Source organism: Anas acuta, chromosome Z (genome assembly GCF_963932015.1).
Source record: "Anas acuta chromosome Z, bAnaAcu1.1, whole genome shotgun sequence".
In the NCBI taxonomy this organism is placed as follows: Eukaryota; Metazoa; Chordata; class Aves; order Anseriformes; family Anatidae; genus Anas; species Anas acuta.
Window position 1 is genome coordinate 7,287,707 of NC_089017.1, and position 24,274 is coordinate 7,311,980.

At 37.7% G+C, this 24,274-nt stretch overlaps 1 protein-coding gene across 2 annotated transcripts; it reads right to left on the reverse strand.

Moving 5' to 3' along the window:
* Positions 1-8,455: 8,455 nt before the first annotated feature.
* C1QTNF3 (C1q and TNF related 3) lies at positions 8,456-23,951 on the reverse strand. Of its 2 annotated transcripts, none has more exons than XM_068667080.1 (6): positions 23,431-23,951; positions 18,305-18,416; positions 15,959-16,113; positions 12,306-12,435; positions 10,754-10,853; positions 8,456-9,281 (listed from the first exon to the last, which is right to left on the reverse strand). In XM_068667080.1, exons 1-6 carry the CDS (start codon positions 23,716-23,718, stop codon positions 9,122-9,124), a joined length of 945 nt encoding a protein of 314 aa, XP_068523181.1. In that variant the 5' UTR covers positions 23,719-23,951; the 3' UTR covers positions 8,456-9,121. The 2 variants fall into 2 exon arrangements, with proteins under 2 accessions (XP_068523181.1, XP_068523182.1); XM_068667081.1 differs by having other exon boundaries at positions 23,635-23,942.
* Positions 23,952-24,274: the final 323 nt, after the last annotated feature.

Below are 24,274 nucleotides of genomic sequence, written 5' to 3' on the forward strand. Positions count from 1 at the left end.
GCTGGCCTGTCTGGTCCTGCTACAGCAGCTGTAACCTCTGCTAGAGGAGCAGTGCCCAAAGCTAGGATAGCAACATCTCATACACTTCATAATAGCTGGTCAGGACCAGATTATCTGGTTGAGACAGGGCTGGCACAGCTGTTCGTGGCAAATTTGCTGCTGAGATTTTAAATACAGATCTTAACCAAGGTTTTAGTGCTCACATCTTGCCCATGTGGAGCCATTATTAGCTCGGTGCCGTAAAGGGAAGATCATTCATGTGAGGGCCATCAGCCCTGCCTTTGCACATCAGGAGCATCGTGGAGCTTGAGCCAGGAATATCTCCTGTCTCATCATTGAATCACAGAAAGGTTTGGGTTGGAAGGGACCTTAAAGGCCACCTAATTCCAACCCCATGCCATGTGCAGGGTCACCTCCCACCAGACCAGGTTGCTCAAAGCCCCGTGCAGCCTGGCCTTGAACACTGCAGCATCCACAGCTTGTCTGGGCAGCCTGTGCCAGGGCCTCACTGCCCTCAGAGTAAAGAACTTCTTCCTAATGTCTAATTTAAATCTGCCATCCTTTAGTTTAAAGTCATTTCCCCTTGTCCTATCACTACACTCTAGAGTCCCTACCTAGATTTCTTGCAGGCCTCGTTTATATACTAGAAGGAAGTTTTCCTGAAGTTTTCACTGTTTGCCATGCACAAAGCATGGGTACTTCTGTTTGGTTAAATCATACCCGATTTAATAAAGCCTGTATTCATGTACAGTTGCTTTTTTAATTCTGCCTGCCTGAAAAGCAAACACATTTGACTAGAGGAAATGGTGGGTTTTTGTTTGTTTGTTAGTTTGTTTTTGTTTATTATTATTATTATTATTATTATTATTATTATTATTATTATTATTATTATTATTATTATTATTATTATTATTATTATTATTATTATTATTTGTATAGGCTGCTGACAGAAATGGACATCCGTTCAGGAAAAGTGATGGAACAGGCATCAGATTAACAGAGCTTTTCACATTTATGTCCTGCTCCCAGTATCTCAGGTTCTGGGAGCAAAGAGGCCCTTACAATCAATTTCATGTTTGTTTCATTTATTTATTTAAATTTGTTGGACTACAAAAATGTGTCAAGGCTGCAAATACACATACAGAATTTGTTTTAACTGCTATGGTTAGCAAATAGAAGAGGTCTATTTCTAGAACACTCTATCTTTCAAGTAGACACCTGGTCCTATAATGCAGGCACTGATTGTATCCAATGTATGCTGTCATCCACAAGAAATGGTGGAGAGAAAAAATAATAATATGCATTTTTTATTCAAATGAAGCCAGCTTTTTTCCTTTATTATCCATTTCCCTTAGAGACACTGTTCCCTACACAGGTTTGTTTCCACAGTTACAATGATATTACTGGGACACTGCATTTCTCTAAGTGATTTTCAGTTTCATTTGTCTCCTCTCAGCTTAGGGTCTTGGAGTGTGTGTTGAATAGGAACAGGCAATTTCACCTTTTTTCATTTCACCTGACATTGTTTAGGTTAGCACATCCAAATAACACTATAAGCACAACCTGTGTAACCTCTGGATTTTGCTATGGTTTAACTGAGCAATGCATTTATTCTGGCTGTACACCTGCATTTTTGCTGCCATCAATCATTCCAATAGATACTCTGTGGCAGAAACATTCAAGTCAGGACCTTATTAAATTACCTTAGTTTCAGGGAAGCAAGGGCACCACTTCATGAGCATTAATTTCACTTTGAAAAATTGGCTTTTAACAAATTAAGAAAGACATGGTGTGGGACAGAAAGAGAGATCCTAATTCACCAAGGGATGAGGCTGATGATCTGAATCCAACAATCTCCCCCAAAGCAGTAAGTTGCCCAGCAGAAACCATGTGCTGAACACAAAGAGCTATCTCTTGACATAGGCTTGCAGTAAGAACAGTGCAATGCTGATATATGCAATACCATTTAATATGTTTCATTAATAAGCAGCAGCAAGGGGTAGGCTGTATAAATTCAGCACTGCAGAGGTGTGGGAAGAGAGGTTGTTACGAGGTTAAAACCCCTATCTGGGTGGCCGGGCAGGCAGTTTTGTTTCAGATCTTGCCAGGCTGCTTTTTTGGGCTTGATTAAATTACTTCAGTGAGTCACTATCCATGTTATCCTTTGGAAAGTGTACACGTCCTATACTGAAGCTAGGGTATTCCACAGTCAGTGTTGAAAAAAATGAAATAATGTATCATATGTTACATCAACTTTCCTGACACAAGTACAGAAACTTCTGTGATGCAAGCTGGCTGGACTGCATGCCAGTTTTTTACAGTTCGTATCAGAGTTGTTGTTTACAATTACCCTCATTTTTCAGTCCATTGGAAAACCACCAAGGCAGAAATGTGAATTACAGCTCTGCCCAAAACCTTGTTTCTCCTGATTCTTTCTTTTTGCAACTATATTATTTAAATTTAATCTCTTCCACTGCATGGTTTTAAGAGACACTACTAACAGTTCCATTTGTACTGGTTTCACTAAAATGAAAAAGCAAGAAGTGCAAAAGAATTGCTCACTTCTGTTGCAATATTTCAAACCTTACGTGATAATTATCATTGCCTAAAAATTCACAACATAGAGTGACACTTCCCTCATACATTCAAACATATCTGCATTAATCTGAAGTTGAGAACTTTAAAGATTCACATGAAATTTGTGGTGGTATTTTTGTGTCCCAGATTTATCAAAGCTTTCGAGTATTCGTAAGCTTTAAATAATAAATAATATTTCGAGTATTATCCCCAAACCTGTGTTTATCCTTTGCCTGAATAGTGGCTGTTCTCCATTCAAAATACTTCTCAATATTTGCAGAGTAAATTTACTCCACACTTCTGACCTCGTATCACATGTTGTTATGGCACACTCTCCCTCATACAGCATGCTTCTCAAATGCAGCAGCCTAATCTCTGCAATTTCAATAGGTTATTCATCTAGGAGACAGAGCATCTTTTTGCCTGTCTGTGTTTGCTTCCCTGTGAGTGTGAACTGACACTTCCTTACTCTCTGTTTTAAGAGTGCATCCCAACACACACACAAGCCCAAAAGCGGATCTATCTTGAGGTCAGTACATCCCTCTAAAGTAGCTGTGAATTCATACTGCCTGAAATGCTGTCTCTGTCTGTCTGAGAATATGACTTACAGACTTATATCATTCTCATCCACAGGAAGTAGTTGCATAAACTGCCTTGTGCTACTTCATTAAAATCAACATCTCCTAGAAAATCTACTGTTCGTGAGTTGTCTAGTCCAGGCAGTCACTGAGGTGCAGACCTGGCTTTGCCACAATAAACAAGCTTTGCCATTAACTTTCACAGTGTAAGAAATTTGCCTCCTGTTACTCTGTTGAAATAGGAGAACAAATTACTGATGTCTGTGACAATGACTCCTGTACTTTGGACCTTTACCCTTGTACCTGGAATAAAGTATTCATCTTTGAGTTGTACCTTATGATATTGCTGTGCTTTCTTGATTTAGATGAAGAAACTGGCAAACAGCTTTATATAACTAACCTTTATATTGGCTAAGCTGTAGAAAATAAATATTTTCCTGCAAGTTTATTATTAACCACAGCTGAGGGGGCTAGAAACTAAACCAGGGTTATTCTCAGGTTTTGATTGCCTGGATACTGAGCTTCAGCTCTCTGCTGGGCACCACTGCTTGGCAATCTTACCCTCACTTCTTTCCAATGGGCCATTTCTGCTGAATAACATTGTCCACAACAATCATTATAGACATTTTTTCCAGCATTGCTAGTGTGATTGGGCTGATAAACCTTCATTTTTATGAACTGTTTCTAGCACAGAGCCACACTGTTGCCCATAAGCCACTAATTTGCACCTTAGCTATGGCCATGATTTACTTACAACTTTTATTTATTTATAACTCTATAACTAAATCACGTTCCTCTTCATTTTTTGTCCCTTTGATGGTTTGAGGAAGCTAATCTGGACTTTTCTGAGGAGCATGTACATGTATTCTCAGAGGGAAGAGAGCAGTGATCTGCGTTGATGTACTACGAGAAAGATTTCATTTGAAACAATGGTACACTCTTTTGTAGTTTATAAGATGAAATGCAGACAAATTAACTCTCCTCTGGAGTCCAGGGCTTTTCACAAGACAGGATAACATGAGCTCAGAATTCCCATGTTCTGGCCTGAAGTTCCAGTCCTTAATGACACCCTTGACTCTCTTAGTACATTGAGAGAGCCTGGAGCATTTTTCTTTCAAATAATTGTTAAGATTGTTAAATGAAGCCCTCAGAAATGACAAAAAAAAAAAAAAAAAAAAAAAAAAAGGTTAAAGGTTGCTGCTGTGAATTAAATTACATTGTTCTTTTTAACGTATTAGTATGATCTGTATTGTATAATAACAGTGCTTCATTAAGTATACGTGGGATGGAATTACTGAATGAAGTTCTATATTCATCTTTGGCTATCACATTCTAGTATATAGCCCTCAGCTTATTTAGCAAACACTATATAATTATTGCTGGAGAAGACCAAGAAGTAGCATATGGCTATGTGAAGGGAAGAATGCATTGTAAGGCACATTCACAAGAAACAGGAGCTAAGACATCAAATATGATTTTAATGTGGGTATTACTATTCTTGGTGTTGTAACAATAAACTTCACACTGTTGTTTTTTTTTTCCTTTTTTTTTTTTTTTAATTATTGGTGGAATTTCTCAGGTCTGCTGGATTGTCTTCAGAAAAGCAGGATAAAACCCCATTTGTGCAATTTTTCAGCAGCTAATGCAAGGAGTCTCTTTCCTGCACCACATGGGTTTTATTATTCTGTGAATGTGTTCATGGAGTATGCCCTGCCATGTTTCAAATGCAGCTGCACAATGTTGATCCTGTTCCACTGTCATCTTTACAGTTTTCATGCCAGTTCTCTGTGAGCTGGACTTTATCAACCCAGTGGCAGAGGAGAGGGACGAGGCCAGTTAAAATTTCCTCCCAGTTTCACAAATCCAGAATAGTCTCTTCTCATTCTTGTTACCACTCCTTTGTCAGCCTGCAAAGTGCTTGAGGACCATGTACACACTAGTGATTCAAACAGCAACAAGAATTTCCAAATGTGGGAATGGGTGCATTGTAGTGCTGTGTTTACAAAACTGATGGGTTGTATAATTATGTTACCAAGATATTCCCAAGAATGTCATTAGCCCCTGACAAGTGCTATCTTCCAGACTTTCATAAGTTCTTTTTGGAAGTTAGCGCCACCAACTGCAAAACAGAAACATTTTGCTACTTATTCTCAAAATTAAGATCTCTGTACATTTCACAATTAATTAGAGACTAATCTCCTTTGTGCCTCCCTGCATGTTTTGTTCTTGTGTAATTTTTTTTGGGCCCTGAGCACAAACATCATTTTAATCAGGCCTGTTAGTTATGAGGTAAATGTTTTTTAACCAAACCAAACCAAAACAACAACAACAACAACAACAAACAGTTAAAACATTTCTTCAGAAAGCAGTTGAGTTGCATTTAGAAATTTCATAGGGAAGATGGAAGATCTGAGTGTCACTGTAATTAAATACCTACTCACTTTGCTTAAACCCACAAATTTTTCAAGTATATTTTCACTACAGAGTCAGCGGTAAATTTAACAGAGCTTTTTATGCAAAATATGCGTTTTCAATTGAAGTGTATTCAATTGTTGGTCCTTTATCAAACACAAATAAATACTCTGAGTGCTTTACTCTTTTGATGTCAATGTTTCCCAACTAATTCCTCTGGACATGCACTTCCTTTGTGCTGCCAGGCCATACCAGAGACCACAACAACAAGTTTTTTGCCTTTCTTTTGCACTCATCTACATTCTGCTCACTTGAAGTCTAAACTCCCCATTGCTCCTGCTTTATGCTTTTCCCTGCAAACTGTTTCCTACCAAATTCTCTTTCTTGGCAAGTTCTGCTTTCTTAAAACACCAGTCGTGAAACTGGGACTCAGACCTAAGACATTTTCCTTCAGTTAGGTTTCATTTCATGCCGCATCATCTCTCAAGTGACACGCAGCCCTTTGCAAAATGCAGCCTTAATGCTCCTAATACAGCTGGAGCTGAGAGGTGCCACATTGCAAGGCTGCTGCTGAGAGGCAGGGTACTGTCACAGGGAAGGACAGAGGTCCTTGGGGGAAAGGAGGACTAGGAGTAGGGGCTGGCGATTCATACAGAGCAGGGCACAAACTGTGTATGGGGCAGTGTTTTTGAGTTTCCAAGAGTTTTTTTCACTTGTAACACAACTTACAAGAAATCAAAATCAGTTATTTTAAAACAAAGAAGAAAAGTCTTTGTTAACAAGACTATATATATATATATATTTTTTTAAATTATTATTTTATTTTTTTTTGGGGGGGAGAGTATCTCTTAAAGGCTTTCAATTATTGACAGCAATGGAAAGGTGACTAATTTTCATAAACATTTCTGAGACAAACACATGTTCCACAAAACTTACTGAATATAAAACTTGATAATATTTTGAGGGATGGGAACACACACATAGATTTCTACATCAGCTGCTATATTTTGAAGGATCTTTGAAACTAATATGTAAGTTAGCAATTAAAATGTAAGTATCACAGCAATCAGTCAGCAGAGATTACATGCAGTAACTTTGCACAGAAAAGTCTGTAGAGATTTCTTATAAATGCCAGGAAGTTTCAATTTTGATTAAAAAAAAAACCAAACTGTTAATATTAACATCGGAACTAAGACCATATAGCTGTCATCAGAAAGCTTTCATGGTTATTCTCAGTTGCCTTTCACCCTGTTTTAGCAGTCCAAGTTGTACTAAATTCATGAAAATGACATAAAATGAGAATGGTACAACTTGGCTTTCTTTTATATCATGGCCATTACAAGAGATAATGTAAAGAACCTTAAAATGAGTGTATGTATCATCATTCGTAAGCAGTTTATTCTGACCAAAATGAATTAAAGTAGTCATGCCACAAAGGAAAATTAAGTCCTTAAAGGAAATCTTAGTTATTTAAATTCTTATGTATGCATATGTATATATAAATGAGTGTATTTTTGATCTGAAGTACTGTCTTTCTCCAGTTTAGATTAATTAAATTAATGCTTGAGAAATACATATTATGAATGTATCTCTGTAACCTCCAAATGGTAGCTGTCTTTGGCTGATCTCAGAAGTATTATAGTAAATATAGATATGAACAAACCATTACAGTTTTATGTCTATTAATCTTTATTGGGTAAATATATGTTTTACAAAGTAAGCAAACATTCAAAAAAAAAAAAAAAACAAGAAATATTTTTTTTCAAGATTTTTCTGACTGTGAACCTTAGTTCATGGTGCCATATATCTCATACACCTTGTGCACTTACTCCAGAAGAATAAAATTTTCTGATTACCTGGTGAGTGAGTTTTAAATTGAAGGCATGCCAGAATGTTACTAAAATACGAATTAAAATAACATGGTCTCATGTTTTTAAAACATACGTGGTGCAAACCCAACCCAAAAACATGTAAAAAAAATACAAGTCATCAAAGGACAGTTCATTAAAGCTAGTATTTTCAGTGGTTGATGCATAAAACTAAAAAATCACAAGTCATAATCATCAAGTATCAACATGCATTTTTCATCATAAGACATGGTTTCCATACACTAGGAAAGCGCACAAGAACACAGACACCGATAGGGCAGATTTTGATTCACTTTCTCTATTGGAGAGATAATAGTATCTTTAGCCAATAGAAGAGAATTTAAGATAAATATTGCCCTAACCTCACCTGCTTGTTACACAATAATGACAGGTAGTGTCTGTGTGATCCCCTTTTAAAATGCAATTTGTATTTCATTAGCTTGTGTGTGGAGAGACAGAATGTGCAGAAAATATATACAAACTTCAATATTGTTTTAGCATATTAGGTGCTGATTCTGATGAAAAGAAAATAGCAAGACAGGATTTCAGGTAGCCACATTTTGAAAAACTGGTGGCAAATATTAGTGAAATATTAATGCTGAAGAATGACCTGATTTACTGTGGTCAGAACTACTGAGCCAGCCAGTGTTTGCTTTCACCAGTTAAATATGAACTGGATCTCTGCTGCTTTGCCAGGCTGCAATGTCTTTTCCTGAAATACTGGCTCTTGGAAGGTTGGTAAGAAAACTGTATCAACAACTTCGCTGCTAAGTAAATATGTCATACTAAAATATACATCCTTCTAAAAGAGCTCCAAACTTCACAGTCTGTTTCTCTGTTTGTGCTGTTGACATATCCCAACTTCTCCAGCATATATACCTCTGCTTTGACAGCTTGCATTCAGTTACATCAGGTTTCAACAGCTGAAAAGCTTGGAAGAAACATTATAGTTCCCCTGTCCAGTCTCCTGCACCCTGCAGACTAAATTACCTTAGCTTTCAGCTCCTACTAAGGCAACAATTATTACTTTTTTTTTTTTTTTTTTTTTTTTGAGAGCAAGCATAAATATGTACTAAAAATCTATAACTCTATCAAAAATTATCTTCAGAGGTTTGAGATGGGGATGCAATAAACCTGAATCCTTGACATCTTAATTTTCACATTTTTTTTCCTTCTATTTGTAAAGTTCATTCTAGTCCAAGCTTCCTTTAAATCTGGTCTCAGCAGAGCCTACTTACAATTCATTCAGGCCTGTTTCTATGATGCAAATTTAAATGAACATGTCATAAGAACTGAATAAAAGAACAGAAAAACATGAATCAATTGTTCACTTCCTGGTGTGTATTTAACTAGAGTATATTTACAGACAAAATTGGCTTTACTGTGCAAACTGCTCTCTAAATTATTAAATCTCCTTCCCCTTTGTTTTTCAGTCGCTTTGGAGAAGACAGCAATCACAACATTGAACAGCTTCAGCCTAGATGACAATACACCCTCCGTGCGTCTGTAATTGTGTCAACTACCTGGTGTATTCGGCTCATCTCTGATACAGAAATAGCAACACATTGCATCAAAACAAGCCTTCTTGATCTTTACATGTCATAATGCAATTCCACAGTCCAAGAAAAATGCCAGTTCCCAATAAGAAGCTTCCTCAGGTAAACACCTACTTGGTTGTTTCTCTCTTTACTTGGTTTCAAAGAGAAGAAACCCAGCAAAGGTGGAGAAGCGTTGATGGTCCCCATGGAGAGCTCCATTTCCCATTCGCAGCCAGACTTCATCTCCCTTGGCAAGTTTTAGCACTGCACTGTTTCCTGAAGTGTCTGCTTTCCCTTTCGATTCATAGCTAAGGATGAATATTTTAACAAATCAGTTTTTTCTTTGTCAGCAATGATCATGCAAACAACTTTAAAAAAGAACATGAGAAAGCATGCTGTTATCCTGAGCAAATCTTCCTGGAAAGGCTTGCCAACATTTTTTCAGCTTTATGTGGAAACTTTGGCATTTCTGTCCATTTGATCTGTTAGACAACCTCTGCACCTTATATAATTAATTGTATCATTCTTTCTGAAAATCTGGAATTCTAGAAGTTTAAATTATGTGGTTTTGTTTTTGTTTTCCCCATGACACAGATATGAATTTATGCTTTAAAATAAACTTCTGCTCATTCTTCACAACACTCCAGGCTTCCTGTGATGCTCTCTCTTTCCCTGTAATTCATCCCAGTCAATTTTAAATGCCTCTAGGTTGGGATTCTCCTGTAGGCTGAGTCCCTGAGCTCCCTGCACGGGCAAAAGATGGAGACAGGAAGTTTGCACCATCCTGAGGTCATCTGTTGGAACCTAGGCGTGTATCATGTGGGCTAACCCAACCCACCAACTTGTTTGAGTGTTAGTTCCCTTTCCTCCTCCATTTGTTGCCTTTTCTGACATTAATACATTAGGGGAAAAGATCTGGGTGCTTTTTGTTTTGAAGGAAAGATCTATTGGGAACGAAGCACGCTTCGGTGGTTTCTGTTACTGGCTGTTGAAGAAGCAGCTTCAACAAGGCAGCTTAAATGAAGCCACTGTTGTCTAAGTGTCTAAAATCCAGTGTGTTGAATCTAAGATTTCATATCTGTTTAGTCAAACTTTGGAGGAAAACTTGATTTTGGCACCAGACTCTATGTTTGTATCAAAAAAATAACTTTTTTCCAAACACTTTTTTCAGATGTCCACTTGGCTACAAGCTTCTCAGCGTAGTCTTTATAGGAGTAACTAAGCTAGAAATGGATCCTATTCTTGATGATTCTTCAAGTAACATTAACTTCATAAAAGTTCAGAAACTTTTTTATTCAAAGTGTGTTGAAGATAACAAAGCTAGCAAGTGGAACACCTTCACTTCTCACCCATCTTCACTATTGCAGTTTAAATGCTCTCCACCTTTAAGGAAAATAGTCTTTCACAAGACTATTATTAGCTGCTGGACACTTCATTACACCCTTTCTCTGACAGACAAAGTGAGGATGAAGATATGTATTAGCAGAATTACATCATGCTACCAGTGAACTCCAACCCTGAATTGCAGTGCTAATTACATTCCCCTCAGCACTGAGGAACTTCTGATCAAGGCAGAATTTGTGGTCCAGCATCTGTGGCAGGTAGGATACAAATTTGAAAGTTGAGGAGAGCAAAATATAGTACTTTTTCTTTTTTTTTTTGTCACCCTACAGAATTTCTTCAAAGAAAGAACAACTTAATATTTTTTGAAACGTGAGCAACCAATCACACCTATGCAAACATGTCTTTTGCAGTGAAAATGGCCTGACCCTTTACTTACCTATATAAGCTGAATACTGTGTTACCATTATGCATCAGGTACACATACACTTCCTCCACATCTTCATGTTTCATCATATTGAAGGTGAAGAAATACACCCCTGAAAAGATGGCAAAATGTAGTATGTTTTGTTTGTTGAAGAAGGTAGTCACACTGCAGGCTTATGCTTCTTGCTTAGAAAGCCAAACAACTGAGACCAAAAATCGCTTATAGTTATCAGTGAGTATTTTTCTTCTGCTTGTAGTGAGACCAAAATCTGTCTCATTTTTATTCTGCCTATGGCAGGGGTTAAGCCACATCCTATTTCAGACTTTACTTGAACATGACAGGACTGCCCATCCCTTCCATCACACCAAAAGAGAAATTTCCCAGAGGCTGAGTTCTGTGAGCTCTCTTTCACCTTTTTTTTTTTTTTTTTTTTTTTTTTTTAATCTTTGCTTTCTTGCTGCTGCCTGTTCCTAAAAGGGCAGCCTCCAGGCCAGGCTGGGCTCAGCCACAGAGGCTGTCATGCAGCCAGCATGCTGGTACTTGCTGCTGCTCTCCTGGCCATGCCACATCCCATCCCCCAAAATGTAGGCATAGCCACCACTTCTGTTTGAACAATGCATCCCTTGCCATCACCCTTTTTCCTTCTAGCTCTTTCACTGTCTGAAAGGTGCCAACAATGCTGTCTGTGCAACTGTGCCATGTATCATGAGATATACAAGACACCCACAGGAGAGAGGACAAGCTCCTGCTCTTTGAAGAGTAATTCTGTAGCACTGAACCTACAGTGGGAGCCTGGAGAATGCATCAAAGTCACTGAATCATTGTGGGTCAAAATTTAACATCCACATATATAGTAAGCTCCAAAGAGGGCAGCTGTGAGCTGTGATCGGTAGCTCTAGCCACCAGTAAGACAAGTGCCATGGCAAGCTCGGAGGGCCTAACTTCCATTTAATCTAACATCACTTCTCATAGCTCTGGGTAAATGAATGGAAAGGTGAGAAAGGCCAAGTGAAGGAAGATGGTCTTAGGCTTTGCCTACATGTGTGTTTGGTTATGGCCCTCTCTCCCCCGTCTTATATTGTTCCTCCTGTGCCACAGCTGCGAGGGGGGATTGATGTAGCAGAAAAATAACTCAGGAAAAACTGTAATGCCTTGGTTCCAGCCACATCTGCTGTTGGCCATCTCACAGATGGGCAGATTCAAGGGAAGACAAGGATGGAGTGAATGGCTGGAGGCAGGAGGTGGATGAGAAGCTGCTGCAACATGTGGCCATGGTTATACCATCACACTGGCGGAAGGGCTAAAGGTCTCAAAGCAGACCATCTTGCTCCTTCCCCAGATCTGGTAATGCCTCTTTCTTCTGCCTTTGTGCTAGCACTAACTTGCTGGCTAGCAAGCCTTCTCTTGGCTTGCTCAGCTTCCAGTATAATTTCCCTGAAAGCAAGTGGCAATCATAATATTTCATCAGTTCCTTGTTATAACACAGCTCTGTTTTCTCACCATTACTGATCACGCTTCTCCCCAGAGCTCCAGAACTGCATTATTTTGTTTCACAAGCACTCACCATTCACCGGAGCACCAAATCTCCCAGTCATAACATCAAAGAAATTTCCAACATTGGTTTCAACACTACTGAAGATGATCCCGCTGTTCTGGTTGCTGAAGTGAGTAGCCATGGAAGCCATGAAAGCAACCTGGAAAAATGCAGTTCTCAGTCAGTTGTCCATTACGTGTACATGTATAGAGGAATCAGCTACAATTTTATTCCTGTATTTGCAGTCTGTTTATTTTCCTGACAGAGATGTTCTTCTAGGGCCTGATCCAAGGCCATTAAACACCAGTAACAACACTCCCATTGAAGGAAACTGGAAGAGTGCTAGCTTTCTTACATTCAATTGCCCTATTCATGACTGTAAAGGTAAGTGTATGGGCAAGAATTTGCAGAGCAGAACCTTAGTTTGGGATTTTATTTACCTTTGACTCTCTCTAGAATGATGCAATAGACAACTGTTATGGAAATGTATGGTGTTTTTGATACATGTGATGTAGTTAATTTTTATATGTTCGCCAATGCAGTTAGGCTGGACATTGCCTAACTGAATGTTTAAAAATGTAATCTTGGTAAAACCCATACATAGTGGTGTTTCTTGCTAACTACCTACAGAGATGCATCAAGCATTTTTATCAGAGATATTCTAAAAGTTCAGTGAGTGAGATTCAGCAATCAGCACTTTTTCTTTCTTGCCCTGTACCCCTGAGTCATGACAACAAAGGGTGGTGGAGATAAAAAGAGGAAACTAAGAAAGTGAGAACTGTGCTTGAACTTCATATTATACTTCTTGCAGTGGGACATACTGGCCATGGAAAAATTTTTCACAAGGAGCAGTGCAAAACCTCCCACACTAGACAATTTTGATTATTCCCAGTAAGATACCAGGGAATGACCTGTATAGAACTATTTTGCATGGGTAAGGAAGATTATCTCTTCTTTAAGTCTGTGATACCCCCATCTGATTGTCAGTGGGTGGGGTAGAGGCAGAATTACAATGCCTGGATGTGAGAAAGTCACACAGTGATTTGAAAGACACTTTATTATTGTCTCTTAATTTCTTAGAAGGAAAGTGTTCAATTACAGCTGTTAATGATCTCCACAAAAACAATACTTTTCATGAAATTCCAGCTACAATGGTATTAAAGAACAAACAAACAAACAAATAAAACCACCCCAAACTTCTTTTGATTTCAGATACAAATGAGAACAAAACTGAAAAAGGCAAAATCAGATGCCAGGTTAGATCCAACAATGGAAATCATTAGCCATCTGCTCAGAAATCTGAGGCACTCCAGATGTGAGCTGAGAGTTTGGGCTGATTTTCTTTATCCATGCTTGATACATTTTCTCTGACAGCAAACTGTTAACTTCTTGTTTCTCAGCCAGGATCACATCAAAATTCATCATGTGTTAAAGCATAGGAGCCGTAATGGCCACTTGATGGAATTTATAATATTTTTTTAGACTCCATTTCACGTTTTTTGACCCTAAGCTATTTTCTTGGGCTGACCAAAACAGCTGAAAAAGATGTCCTTTTTTCCTCTGTCTCATTTTGGATTAGCAGATAAACATAGAAATGCAAGTCTTTCAAAATAATTGTGTGCTTAAACCAGGATTGTATTTAAAAGTTTTTTGCCACTCTATCCCCTCTCTAAAGTTCTTAAACATGATATGAATAAGAAATGATATGCTCTACAATACAGGAATTTTTAAATGTAACTATTAAAAATAGTTCCTACCACTATGTGTAAGAAGAAATACTGATCACTCATTTTAAAACTGCAAAAATGTCTATGCCAAATGTAATTACAACCAATATGTTTTTCAAGATATTCAGCTATAATGTTAATTCTGGTTAATTCTTAAAGAGTGCTAATATAATTCTGCTATATCACAAAAGTCCATTAGTTTTGGAAGCTATTTTCATCGTGTTTTTTATTCTGTGCAACTATTGCATCTTTGTGCAACCTAAGGCTGAGAATTCAAGCATACACAATGCTGAGAAATCTACAGTCATTTCCCCACATTACACAGGTTGTCTCTACTGGTGATTTTGCTGTTAATTTGCATACTTTTATGAGGATATAAAACATGTAAATGACTGTTACTTGGAGCAATACCTTTCAGTTAAAAGATATAGATTTGTAAATAGATCAGAATTTCAGTTTTGCTTATAGTTGGAGGGTTTAGAAGTGGGATTCTTTTTCCTGCATGTTTACTACATCCCATTTTGTACCTTCTGTGGTAAACTGAGTTTAGGGGTAGGAATCAGCTCAAGACTAAGATACTTCCATTTAAGGGTGTACATGCGAGTGAGGATGTAAACTCCCTTATAGTTACTGGAGATCAAGACAGTATAGTCCACAGAATGTGAAGACACATCTGTCCAAAAGCAGCAATGACCGTCATTTTAAGCTGAGTTGTTCTTCTAGGTCCCCAATGAGTATAAATAGGAGTACATAATGAGTATATAATGCGTATGTAATGGGAGTTCAGATGCTTTCCTCGTAAGTAGCCTCCTAAACTATGTTAATTTGGAGCTAAATCTGACTCCCAACAAGGTGCCCACACAAATGTATCTAGCACTATCTGAAGTGCTTTAGGATTCCCCTGTATGTGACTGGCTGATCTGACAATACCTACAGAAGTCCATTCCATAGTGGCAGCTGGATACCAGTGGGGATACATCCAAAGGCTTACCATGCATCTATATTTTGCTTTTAGCACCTATGCTGCACTGTATCATAGACATACCCAAGTCTACTCCTGCTACTGCTGATGAACTGCTCAAATATACTCACAATGCAGTGTATAGTGTGGGCAACTCTTAAATCCTGTTTTCAGCAGCAGTCAAAGGTCCTAGTTATTCAAGTCCTATTTGCTTTTGGTTGCCTTAAGAACAAGACTACACCATGCCTCTGCCATACTGCAGGTTTATATATGTAAGATTTCCACCATCTGCTGAATTCCTGGGACATGAATAAATTCTAATCCAAAAGCTAGGGGATTAGGTCAACACAATATTGGGCCCAAACAAATATATCCATTCCTCAGCAGAGCTTATCAGCTCAGGCTCAAACCCATATTTTTATGCTTTCCTGGCTTTCAGCTTGCTCATTCCTAGGCAGACCCTACATGTTTCTCAACATATTTCAGATATTGAGACTTCTAAAACCACAGATTGATAACTGAAGGGTATTTTTCAAAACCAGAGGGTTATGGTCTGCACTCAAAGGTTTTGACCCAATACTTTAAGGATTTGGTTACATGTGCTTATGAGAATCTCACAAGGCCTGACTGACTTGAGAAACATGAGGCTGAGTAAATCCTTTACTCTTTTCACATGCCCTAGGAAGCACAGAGTTATGTGTATAGTACAGCTTAATAGAAAAATTATAGTCCCTATTATTCACCTTTAATGACCCAGGTACTGTCTTTCTGTCATAAAAAGGAGCCATTTGTTTCTTCCTGCCCATTTCTTAGCTGGAACCTTACTCTAAAAAAGGCTAAGCCCTGATGCCTTTCCTTCCCAGAAAGATCATGCAGAGCATATTTGCCAGTCATGACAAACACTATATAGATCTTTCACTGTATTCATTTACAGGTGGATTTGCTTAAGTATCCTGCATTAGTTACTGCTGGAGCTGACACAAGCAGTTTTGTACCTGTAGCTCTGGAGGAATCCCAGGATAACCCTTCTCGCCTTTGGGTCCATGATGGCCACGCTCACCCCTTGGTCCCATATCTCCTTTGTCTCCTTTCTCACCTTTGGCTCCTTCCTGGCCAGTTGCTCCATTGTTTCCATTGTTTCCATGATTTCCTTGAAAGAAATAAAGTTTTCTGTTTAACTTCAATTATTTCATATAATACATTTTAACAGCTACCTTTGACAGGGTCCTTTTCTACAGGTTTTCAGCACGTGCACTTTTCATAATAAAAACCATATTGAGTTGTGATGGATAAGAAACAGTTTTGTTTTGTGTTTAGGATGAAGGTAAGGGTTTTGATGAGCATGTTTCCAGAAGGACATACATTGGTATTTAAGAGTTAATCCTCATGCTATCTTGGTGCTGTATAAACGGCAGGTTTCTTGGGTCACTGTGCTACTGGGGAAGTATGCAAGGAAGAGACCTCAGTGGACATGAGGCTTAGGGAAAGTGAAGGCCACTGCCAGCTGACACGTACCTGGTGACTACATATATAGTCTTGCTTTTTCTTTTGTGTAAAAACCTATTTCCTGTTGATTCAAGTTAACTAGTATAAGATGAGATAATTTTGAAGAACAGTTTGCTGTCTTTAGAAATTGTCCACACAAATGGAGAGTAGATGTAATCTTAAACTAGTTAAATCACCCATCTGTGTAAAGAATTGGAGGAGCTACATTCTTAGGGTGCTGGTTAGCTCAAAGAGGTTGATTGATTAAAGACAAAAGCCTTATAATGAAACTTTTCTGAGATGGCTTCTTATAAAAAGGGTCATTATAAAAATGTGTTTCTGTATCTGCAGTATTACTTACTTCCCAGTGTTTACTGAGGAAATTACTGAGCAAACATGTGTGACTATGCGACTGACAAAATGTTAAAGTTGGCCAGAATAACTGAGTAGTTATTATGCCTGACTGAAGCAAGAGCCTGACCTTTCAATTAAGTACTCAGAGGATTAATTGGTGTCATCATTGTTCTAATTCAATGTGAATTTGAATTAGATTCTTTGTCACTCTGCTTGTTCTCTGATTAGTCACTTTAGTTATGAATTTATAAGAAGAGTTATGTTGTCTGTGATCAAGTATGAATACGTGATTCTTTAAAGTTTTTGTACTAAGAAAAAATTTACTTCAAACTAACAAGCTAGATAATAGAAGAAATGAACCAATTTTTGTTTGTCTGAATGGAGAAATCAATAATTCCTAAAAATAACAAGAATGATCTTTCCTAAAAGAACAGCACTACTTTTCTAACAGCTCAGAACAGAAATGTACAAGTGGTATTTGTATTTGTTTCAATCAAAGGAAGAACAGCTGTTGTCATTTCCCTCAAGTGCACAATGATAGGAAACGCAGCAGTTGAATGAAACAGAAGTTCTAGGTTGTGTAAGGTTGCCACTTGCCACACATTTGTGGCATCCTTTGGTAACACAAGAGTGTGACAGAGTTACATCCTGGCATGAGGAAAGGGCAAAGCTGGGACTGGGCTGCGTCCCACTTTATTGACCTGCAGCCTTAAAAGAGTGGGTGTAATAAAAATTTTGTGCAACTTCTAAGAAGTTGACTATGTATTAGTACACAATGCAGTTACTTCTGTACAAGAAGCCTCACCATTAGATTTATTTACATTATACATCTGCTTTAAGAATGATCATTTTCAAATCCCTGAAGGTAACTGCTGTGGCAAACAGACAAACATACAACTAGCTTTTTCCGTTCTGTAGGCTCTTCTTTTTCTAGTTTTGTGTATCCTGTTCTTCCGTGTGCATTTTTAATTTAAAGAAGAACTACTTTTTATTGTGGAAGACAGCAAGAAAGAAGAAAAAGAAGAAGTTTCCATGAGAAAATAGTAGAATGTGTGTCTCTTTGTAAAAATTTGGCTAGCAGTGTGCCAGATGAAAAAAACTCCTGCATACAGTACACAATAGCATTGCTATCCAGCAATCCATTATTGCTTCACTATTCAGAGGTGAAAGCAATAATCAACTCCAGGAAACAAGTTCTTCCAAGTTTAATGGAAGCTTCATGCTGCTCTAAGAAGACAGAACAATTTGGCCTAGAAACATAAGGAGATTACTTTCAATATGAATTTTTGAAAGCTGATTTTTATTAACAATTGGTTCTACACTGGGAAAGTCTTTAGAATCTAACTGAAAACCTCTGTCTTCCCAAGAAATTATAGAAAAAACTTGCTTCCGAATCTGTTCCCAGATTCTGATTTGGACCATTCTCTGGTACTTCAAGAATAGCCTGTAATATGTAGTCTCTAATTAGACTGTTCAAAAATCAGTTACAGTGCATTCTTTACCTGGCATCCCAGGAGGGCCGGGAGGTCCTGGGGGTCCTTGGTATAGCCGAACTCCAAAGTCACCACGGCAGCAGGAACTACAGTCTGGATTCTGTGGTCCAGTTTGCGGGGGCTAAGTACACAAAAATAAATTTTAAATAACTTGTTCATGGACTGCATTGATCATATACATGTCACTTACAGGGTCTTCATTGCATAGCCTCTGTTTATGTATTTGCTAAGTTTTCAAAACATTTCTTATCTGGAATGAAATCTCTCATACTTGGGTTTTCCCTAAAGATGTAATTTCTGGAAGATTTAAGGCAAAAGCTCTTCAAATGTTCTAAGACCTATATGAGTATTAAATAAATATAAATATACAAAATAAAAATGTTGTCAACAAATGTAGTGGGGGTTTTGAAAATAAAATAATACCAAATAATGAAAGTTAGCTGAATATTCCAGTTCCTATCTTGCTTTTCAGTGATCCCACATTTCAGCTGGCCTTTTGTTGACAAGCAAGGCTAGGAGCAACAAATGGCAGGAAAAAAAGGGATTCCATTTGTCCATCAGCAATGAACAATTCTTCAATTAGCATTAAGAAAACTGGGTCACACTGCCAGAAGGAGATACTCAAAAATGCAGCATATTCCTGTTAAAGCTCTCAGATTTGCATATTTACAGGCTATTAAAGCTGGGAGAACCTAAAAAAGTGCCAAGGTGCAACACAAATAAATTAATACATTTACTACAAACAGCTCAGTTTCTGTAATAGTAGTTTGATAATAGCTTCATTTCAGTGCTTTTCTTTCCCAAATTATTGTATTTATACTAGTGGAGTCGTATCCAATCCTGGTTAGATTTTGTAACTGTGGTGATTCAGTGGTCACAAAACTTCTGGTGGGTCAGCTGAGGAAGAAGTGCTAGGTTTGATTCTTCATTTTTTCTACTTTTTTTTTTTTTTTTTTCCCTCACAATTTTTTGCTATTATCCAGAGGCACAAATCTGCAGTTCTTATATTCTGCAGGGGGATAGTTCCAACTACATCTTCTATTTCAATTTTCTTATAGGTCTTCCTTTCCTTTATTTCCATCATCTTTATCATCCTTAAATTACTCACTTAATGCAGACCTGTTGGTTTAACAGCAGCAAATGATCCTCTGGTGAGATGGGAACTGCCAAATGAACATGCAGATGTGCTGTATTCCTGTCCTCAAGGTAAACAGCTGGATTTGAAACACTGGTTTTCTGCCCACATTTTGAACACTTCCAAGCATGTCCCTAGAATTCATACCCTCAGAATTCATTCATTTCAAAAGGCTTGGGAATTTATGTCATAAATACAGAAAACACCTTTCATGCCAACAAAATACTGCTACTCCTCCAATGCCACAGACATGTTCCTCTGCATCTGGAACCACTGACAGTGAGGCTACCATGGGAGGAAAGGTTGACCTGACAGCTCAACAAACCTGCTCCATATTCAAAGACTTGTTGAAATGTTAAGACCTGTCAGTGGACAGAAGAGCTTTGGATTTATGGTATTTTGGTCAATGAGATGTTTTTCATCTTTCTTTTGGATAAGGTCTATGTTGAAAAAGAAAAATGAGTTCTACTTGTTGGACTATCTCTTCCTGGAGAACCTGTTTGTATCTTTCTTGCTGTTTTGTCTCTCCCTGTTTTTACAAAGAACTTATCTGATAATCAGCAGACACACTGTTCAAGTGTTTCCTAGTATGACAAAAGAAGTAATCCTACTTTCAGCTCATTTTCAGTTCTTGAAGGGGAGCCAAACACAAGAGGACTGGAACTGTGCAAACATTTTGCATCATCAGAAATGTTAATGTCAAGTATGGGCTAAGAATAAAATCTCCATCTTTTTCTTTGAAAGAGCTTGATATTCATATTAAACAAGAGGGCCAACTATATACACTTCTGCCAAGAGCAAATAAGTACTATCAGCCTGGAAATACCTAAATACTTAGAATTCTGGGTAATTGGTAAGGGAAAACATGAGTCCAGCAAAATGAACTGCAAGTGTCAGAAAACCTTACCTCAGGCATGTGAAAGTCTCTGCACAGGTAAGATTTATTTTCTTACAAAGTGCACTGAAATCCTGGCCAACATTATTAGATAAGCAGTAGTTTTATTGCAAAACAGATACCAGTGCTGGTCATAGCCAAAAGCTATTTGACACAATCTCTCCAAAAACTCAATAGATTATGTGTGAAAGGGGGCAAGTCCTGCCAGCCTGGTTGTACTAGCGCAGTTCCACTGACTTGAAAATAGCTACTTATGGAAGTCATAAAGTAGTATTGACTTATTATCTTTACTAATCCTTTGACGAGGAAGAAAAAAATGTTCATAGCTGGCTGCCAAGAACAATGAATATTGAGGATTCTTTTTTAATCTCTGAAAACAGAGAACTTCATGAAAAGTACATTTAAAAGAAAAAGCTGTGGCTAATGTAAAATTACACCCAAATGGGACATAGAGATTAATTACAGCCTACTTGCCAAAGGTGTCCTATGCAGCCATTTGCACATAAATTTTATTGCACAATGAATCTTTGGCATTGCTTTTGGAACACGAGTATGATTTAGGGGCTTTTGAAATATATCTACCACACTGATATCCTAATAAAGTTAGAAAACTGGAAACAATGACATTGCAGATATTTGTTGAATTTCCTAGGATTTAGTATATAGGAGGCAGTTCCAGGCAGCAGATGGTCTATAAAATTCCCTTAATTTAAAGATGTGAACTAATCATTATAAGCAATCCAATCCTTTTTCAATTCCTGAATAATTTTATAGGTTTTCATTGTGCTATCTAAGACAATGCAGGAGACAATTAATGTACAGCCACCGTCCTTGGCTCCTGCTCTGGATGTAAAATAGCATTTCATTGTGGACACTAATGTCCTCCATGCCCCTTTTCTAGCAATGAAATAAACAAGCCACCAGATTTCAAGGCAAAACACCGGTAGTTTGACTAGTACCTGAAGGTTTTAAAGGAGCAAGCTAAAAAGGACAAATGTGTCTGGCATGGCTCTCTCCATTTATTAAGAAACCATGTGCTTGAGAAATACGCATTATATTTTTCGTAAGTTACTGGGGGTGTGGAAACTGACCTCTTACCCAGTGCAGTAAAGACAAATGCTAGAGTCTCAGTGCCACAACAGGGAATAAGATCTTTAAAACTCTTTAACTAGATGGTTATATTCTCCACTCACAGTTAGGATAAGCAGCAAAGTAGGATTTAGGGGTGAAACATTTCCATTCACAGACTGGTTGTCTTCAGCAGCTGCAAAACAGCTTTTAGATAGCTCAGGGGGAGGGGAGAAGTTTGACATAAATTAAAACAAGTCTTTACCATCTCTTTTCTTTCTCTGCCTGGAAATCCCTGGAGTTTGGAGATGGAAAATACCTATTGCGTCAGCCACTCTGTGATGGATTGGCCCTGTCACGCATCTGCTAGCGCTCCATTTCATTTCGGTAAGCCAAAACTTGCATCATTTCCCCAGAAAAAGATTGCTTCCCAGAGAGGGGACTGGCAGGTAAATGACTGCCATCAGCTGTACTCAGGCTTGCTGGGCTCATTTTTAATGTCACAGCTTCTTCTCCCAGCAGGCAACTCCGCACATGTACTAAACTCTCTGATGAGAGACACATGCACCCTAAAAACAGTGGCACTTCATGTAATGGAGAGCTTTAACCTTAAAAAATCATTATGCTGCATTAAATACTGCATTATATGATATTTTGTTAGTAGTTGTCTTTAACTACCAATAACATATGGTCTATAGTATGCAGCTGTACAGTTCTCTATGCAGTAAAGAGGAACACACATGGTAACTGACTCATTGGAATATATACATGTATATCTGTTTGCTTACACTGTTTGTATACTGCAAGTGTAATTTAGCATACCTACAGTTAAATATCTATCTTGTTCAGTGTACTATAGAAACATGTAATTCCTGCTCAAGAAATATGAAATACAATGCACTACAAAAATTAAATGATATATTTACATTTATATTATATTCAGGGCATATAGTGGTGTATTAAATTCATTCCTTACTCAGATGTGTTTCAGTTCTTTAAGCCTAAAACAGGATTAAACTCAAATCTCCCCTCTGCTTATCATGAAGTAAATTGTTATTCTACACTTGTCTATATGTCCGTGATTTTTTGGGATTCAAAATGTCATGGTTCAAACTGAAAATTTGTTTTACATCACAAAGGATAAATTGTGGACTGCATAAGACTCAAACATTTCTATCAGAAATAAGAGCAAAACACTCATGTTCTTGTTTCTAAGAAATATCAATCAACAAAAATTTCATTTGAGCATCATTTTGTTGTGCTGGGAAAAGCTTTGTCTTCTGCCCTTCAGTTTTCCTTTTAAATTTGGATTGCAATATTTTTTGTATAATCAAATTATGCAATTATTTCTTTGTTGTGAGCTAACGATTTTAACATATAAAATGCCATGTAAGAGGCATAAAAAGATCCTCAGTTTAAAAAGCAGATACTATAGAGGATTTTTAAAGTTTCATTCCAAATCTTTTTTCCACTGACACTAAGCAGATATATATCATTATTAAATCTATTCAGATCTCAAACACTTCAATACTTTATTGTTTGTTTTTTCAAGCTATCCCTTAGAATAATAATTTTGAATACTCAGTTTCATTATGTTTGTCTCAAGCCCAAGAGAATCTACTTTATATACATAGTTTTCAATGAAATTCATTCTCTTCTAACTGAATCTTTCCAAATATCTCTATAAATTCTCTAAGTTTCCTTCACATCCAAATGAGTTAACTGAATCTAAAACTTGATATATTAATTAAGTAGTACCTTGAAATAGTTAAGAGACTGTATATCACAATATATAATTGCATTGTATCGTAGTTTCAGCTAAAGAGGACTTCTGTCTATGTTGTTACCAGTGTCCCAAAAACACTGCTGGCTCTGCCAGCTCATTTAAAGATCCTATAAAGCAACCCAGCAGGATACAGACCAATATACAGCTATAATAAAATTCATTTCATAAACATATTGTTAATAATCTTAGAAGAAAACAAAAAATATTCTCATTAGCTTTAAAGTTATCTTTAGAAGATTAATTCAGAGTACCTGGACTCTATCTGAGGTAGTCAGTTCTACATCATCTACCTCTGGTCTCAGGACATTTTGGTCTGTAGAAGAGCTATTAGCAACAGTCCACTCTATAAGTTGACTCCGCTGTTTCAAAATTTCCCTGCTTCTGGAACCTTTATGGCCAGTCTGGTGGTGACTTTGCAATACTTTGGCCACTGGTTTATAAGATCTTCTGCTCACCTCCATGTATTCATCTTGACACAGGCAAAATGGAAGAAAAAATAAAGCCAGCAGATGCCAACTGATGAAATCCTTCTCTGCCATGTTATTCAAAATAATTTCTCAGGAGTCCAGAGGATGCCTTGCAGAAGGAGAACCTCTTTGCTGCACCAGGAGTTATGTGGTCCTTTCAGCTTTTCCACTAGTAAGCCTGGCACTGAGACCAGTACCAAGTTTTATACGGTTGCGTGCAATAAATAAAACTAAAAATGCCAAAGTGACAGGATCCTTCATCCAAAATCAGTCATGCTCCTTTAAACAAACCAGGCATTATTCACCACTTCACCACCACAAGGAAAATTGATTTGTATGCTGGAAATGGCCACAGCATTTAACGGACTCCCGTGGTTCCTATTTGGGGGCATTAAGAATGTAGCACCTTTTCTTTGGCATGTTTCTGTTTAAGTGTGAAAAAATGTGATGGAAATGGAGAACATGTGGCTAATGGTTTACGTTCCCTGATTAGACATGGAAAAGCTGTGAATTCACACTCTAAAATGTCTTTTGGACACAGACACCTTCCTTATTTGCCAGGAAATTCACACACACAACTGCGTCAGCCCAGTCCGAAAAATCCTTCCAAGAGCAATTAGGAAACAAA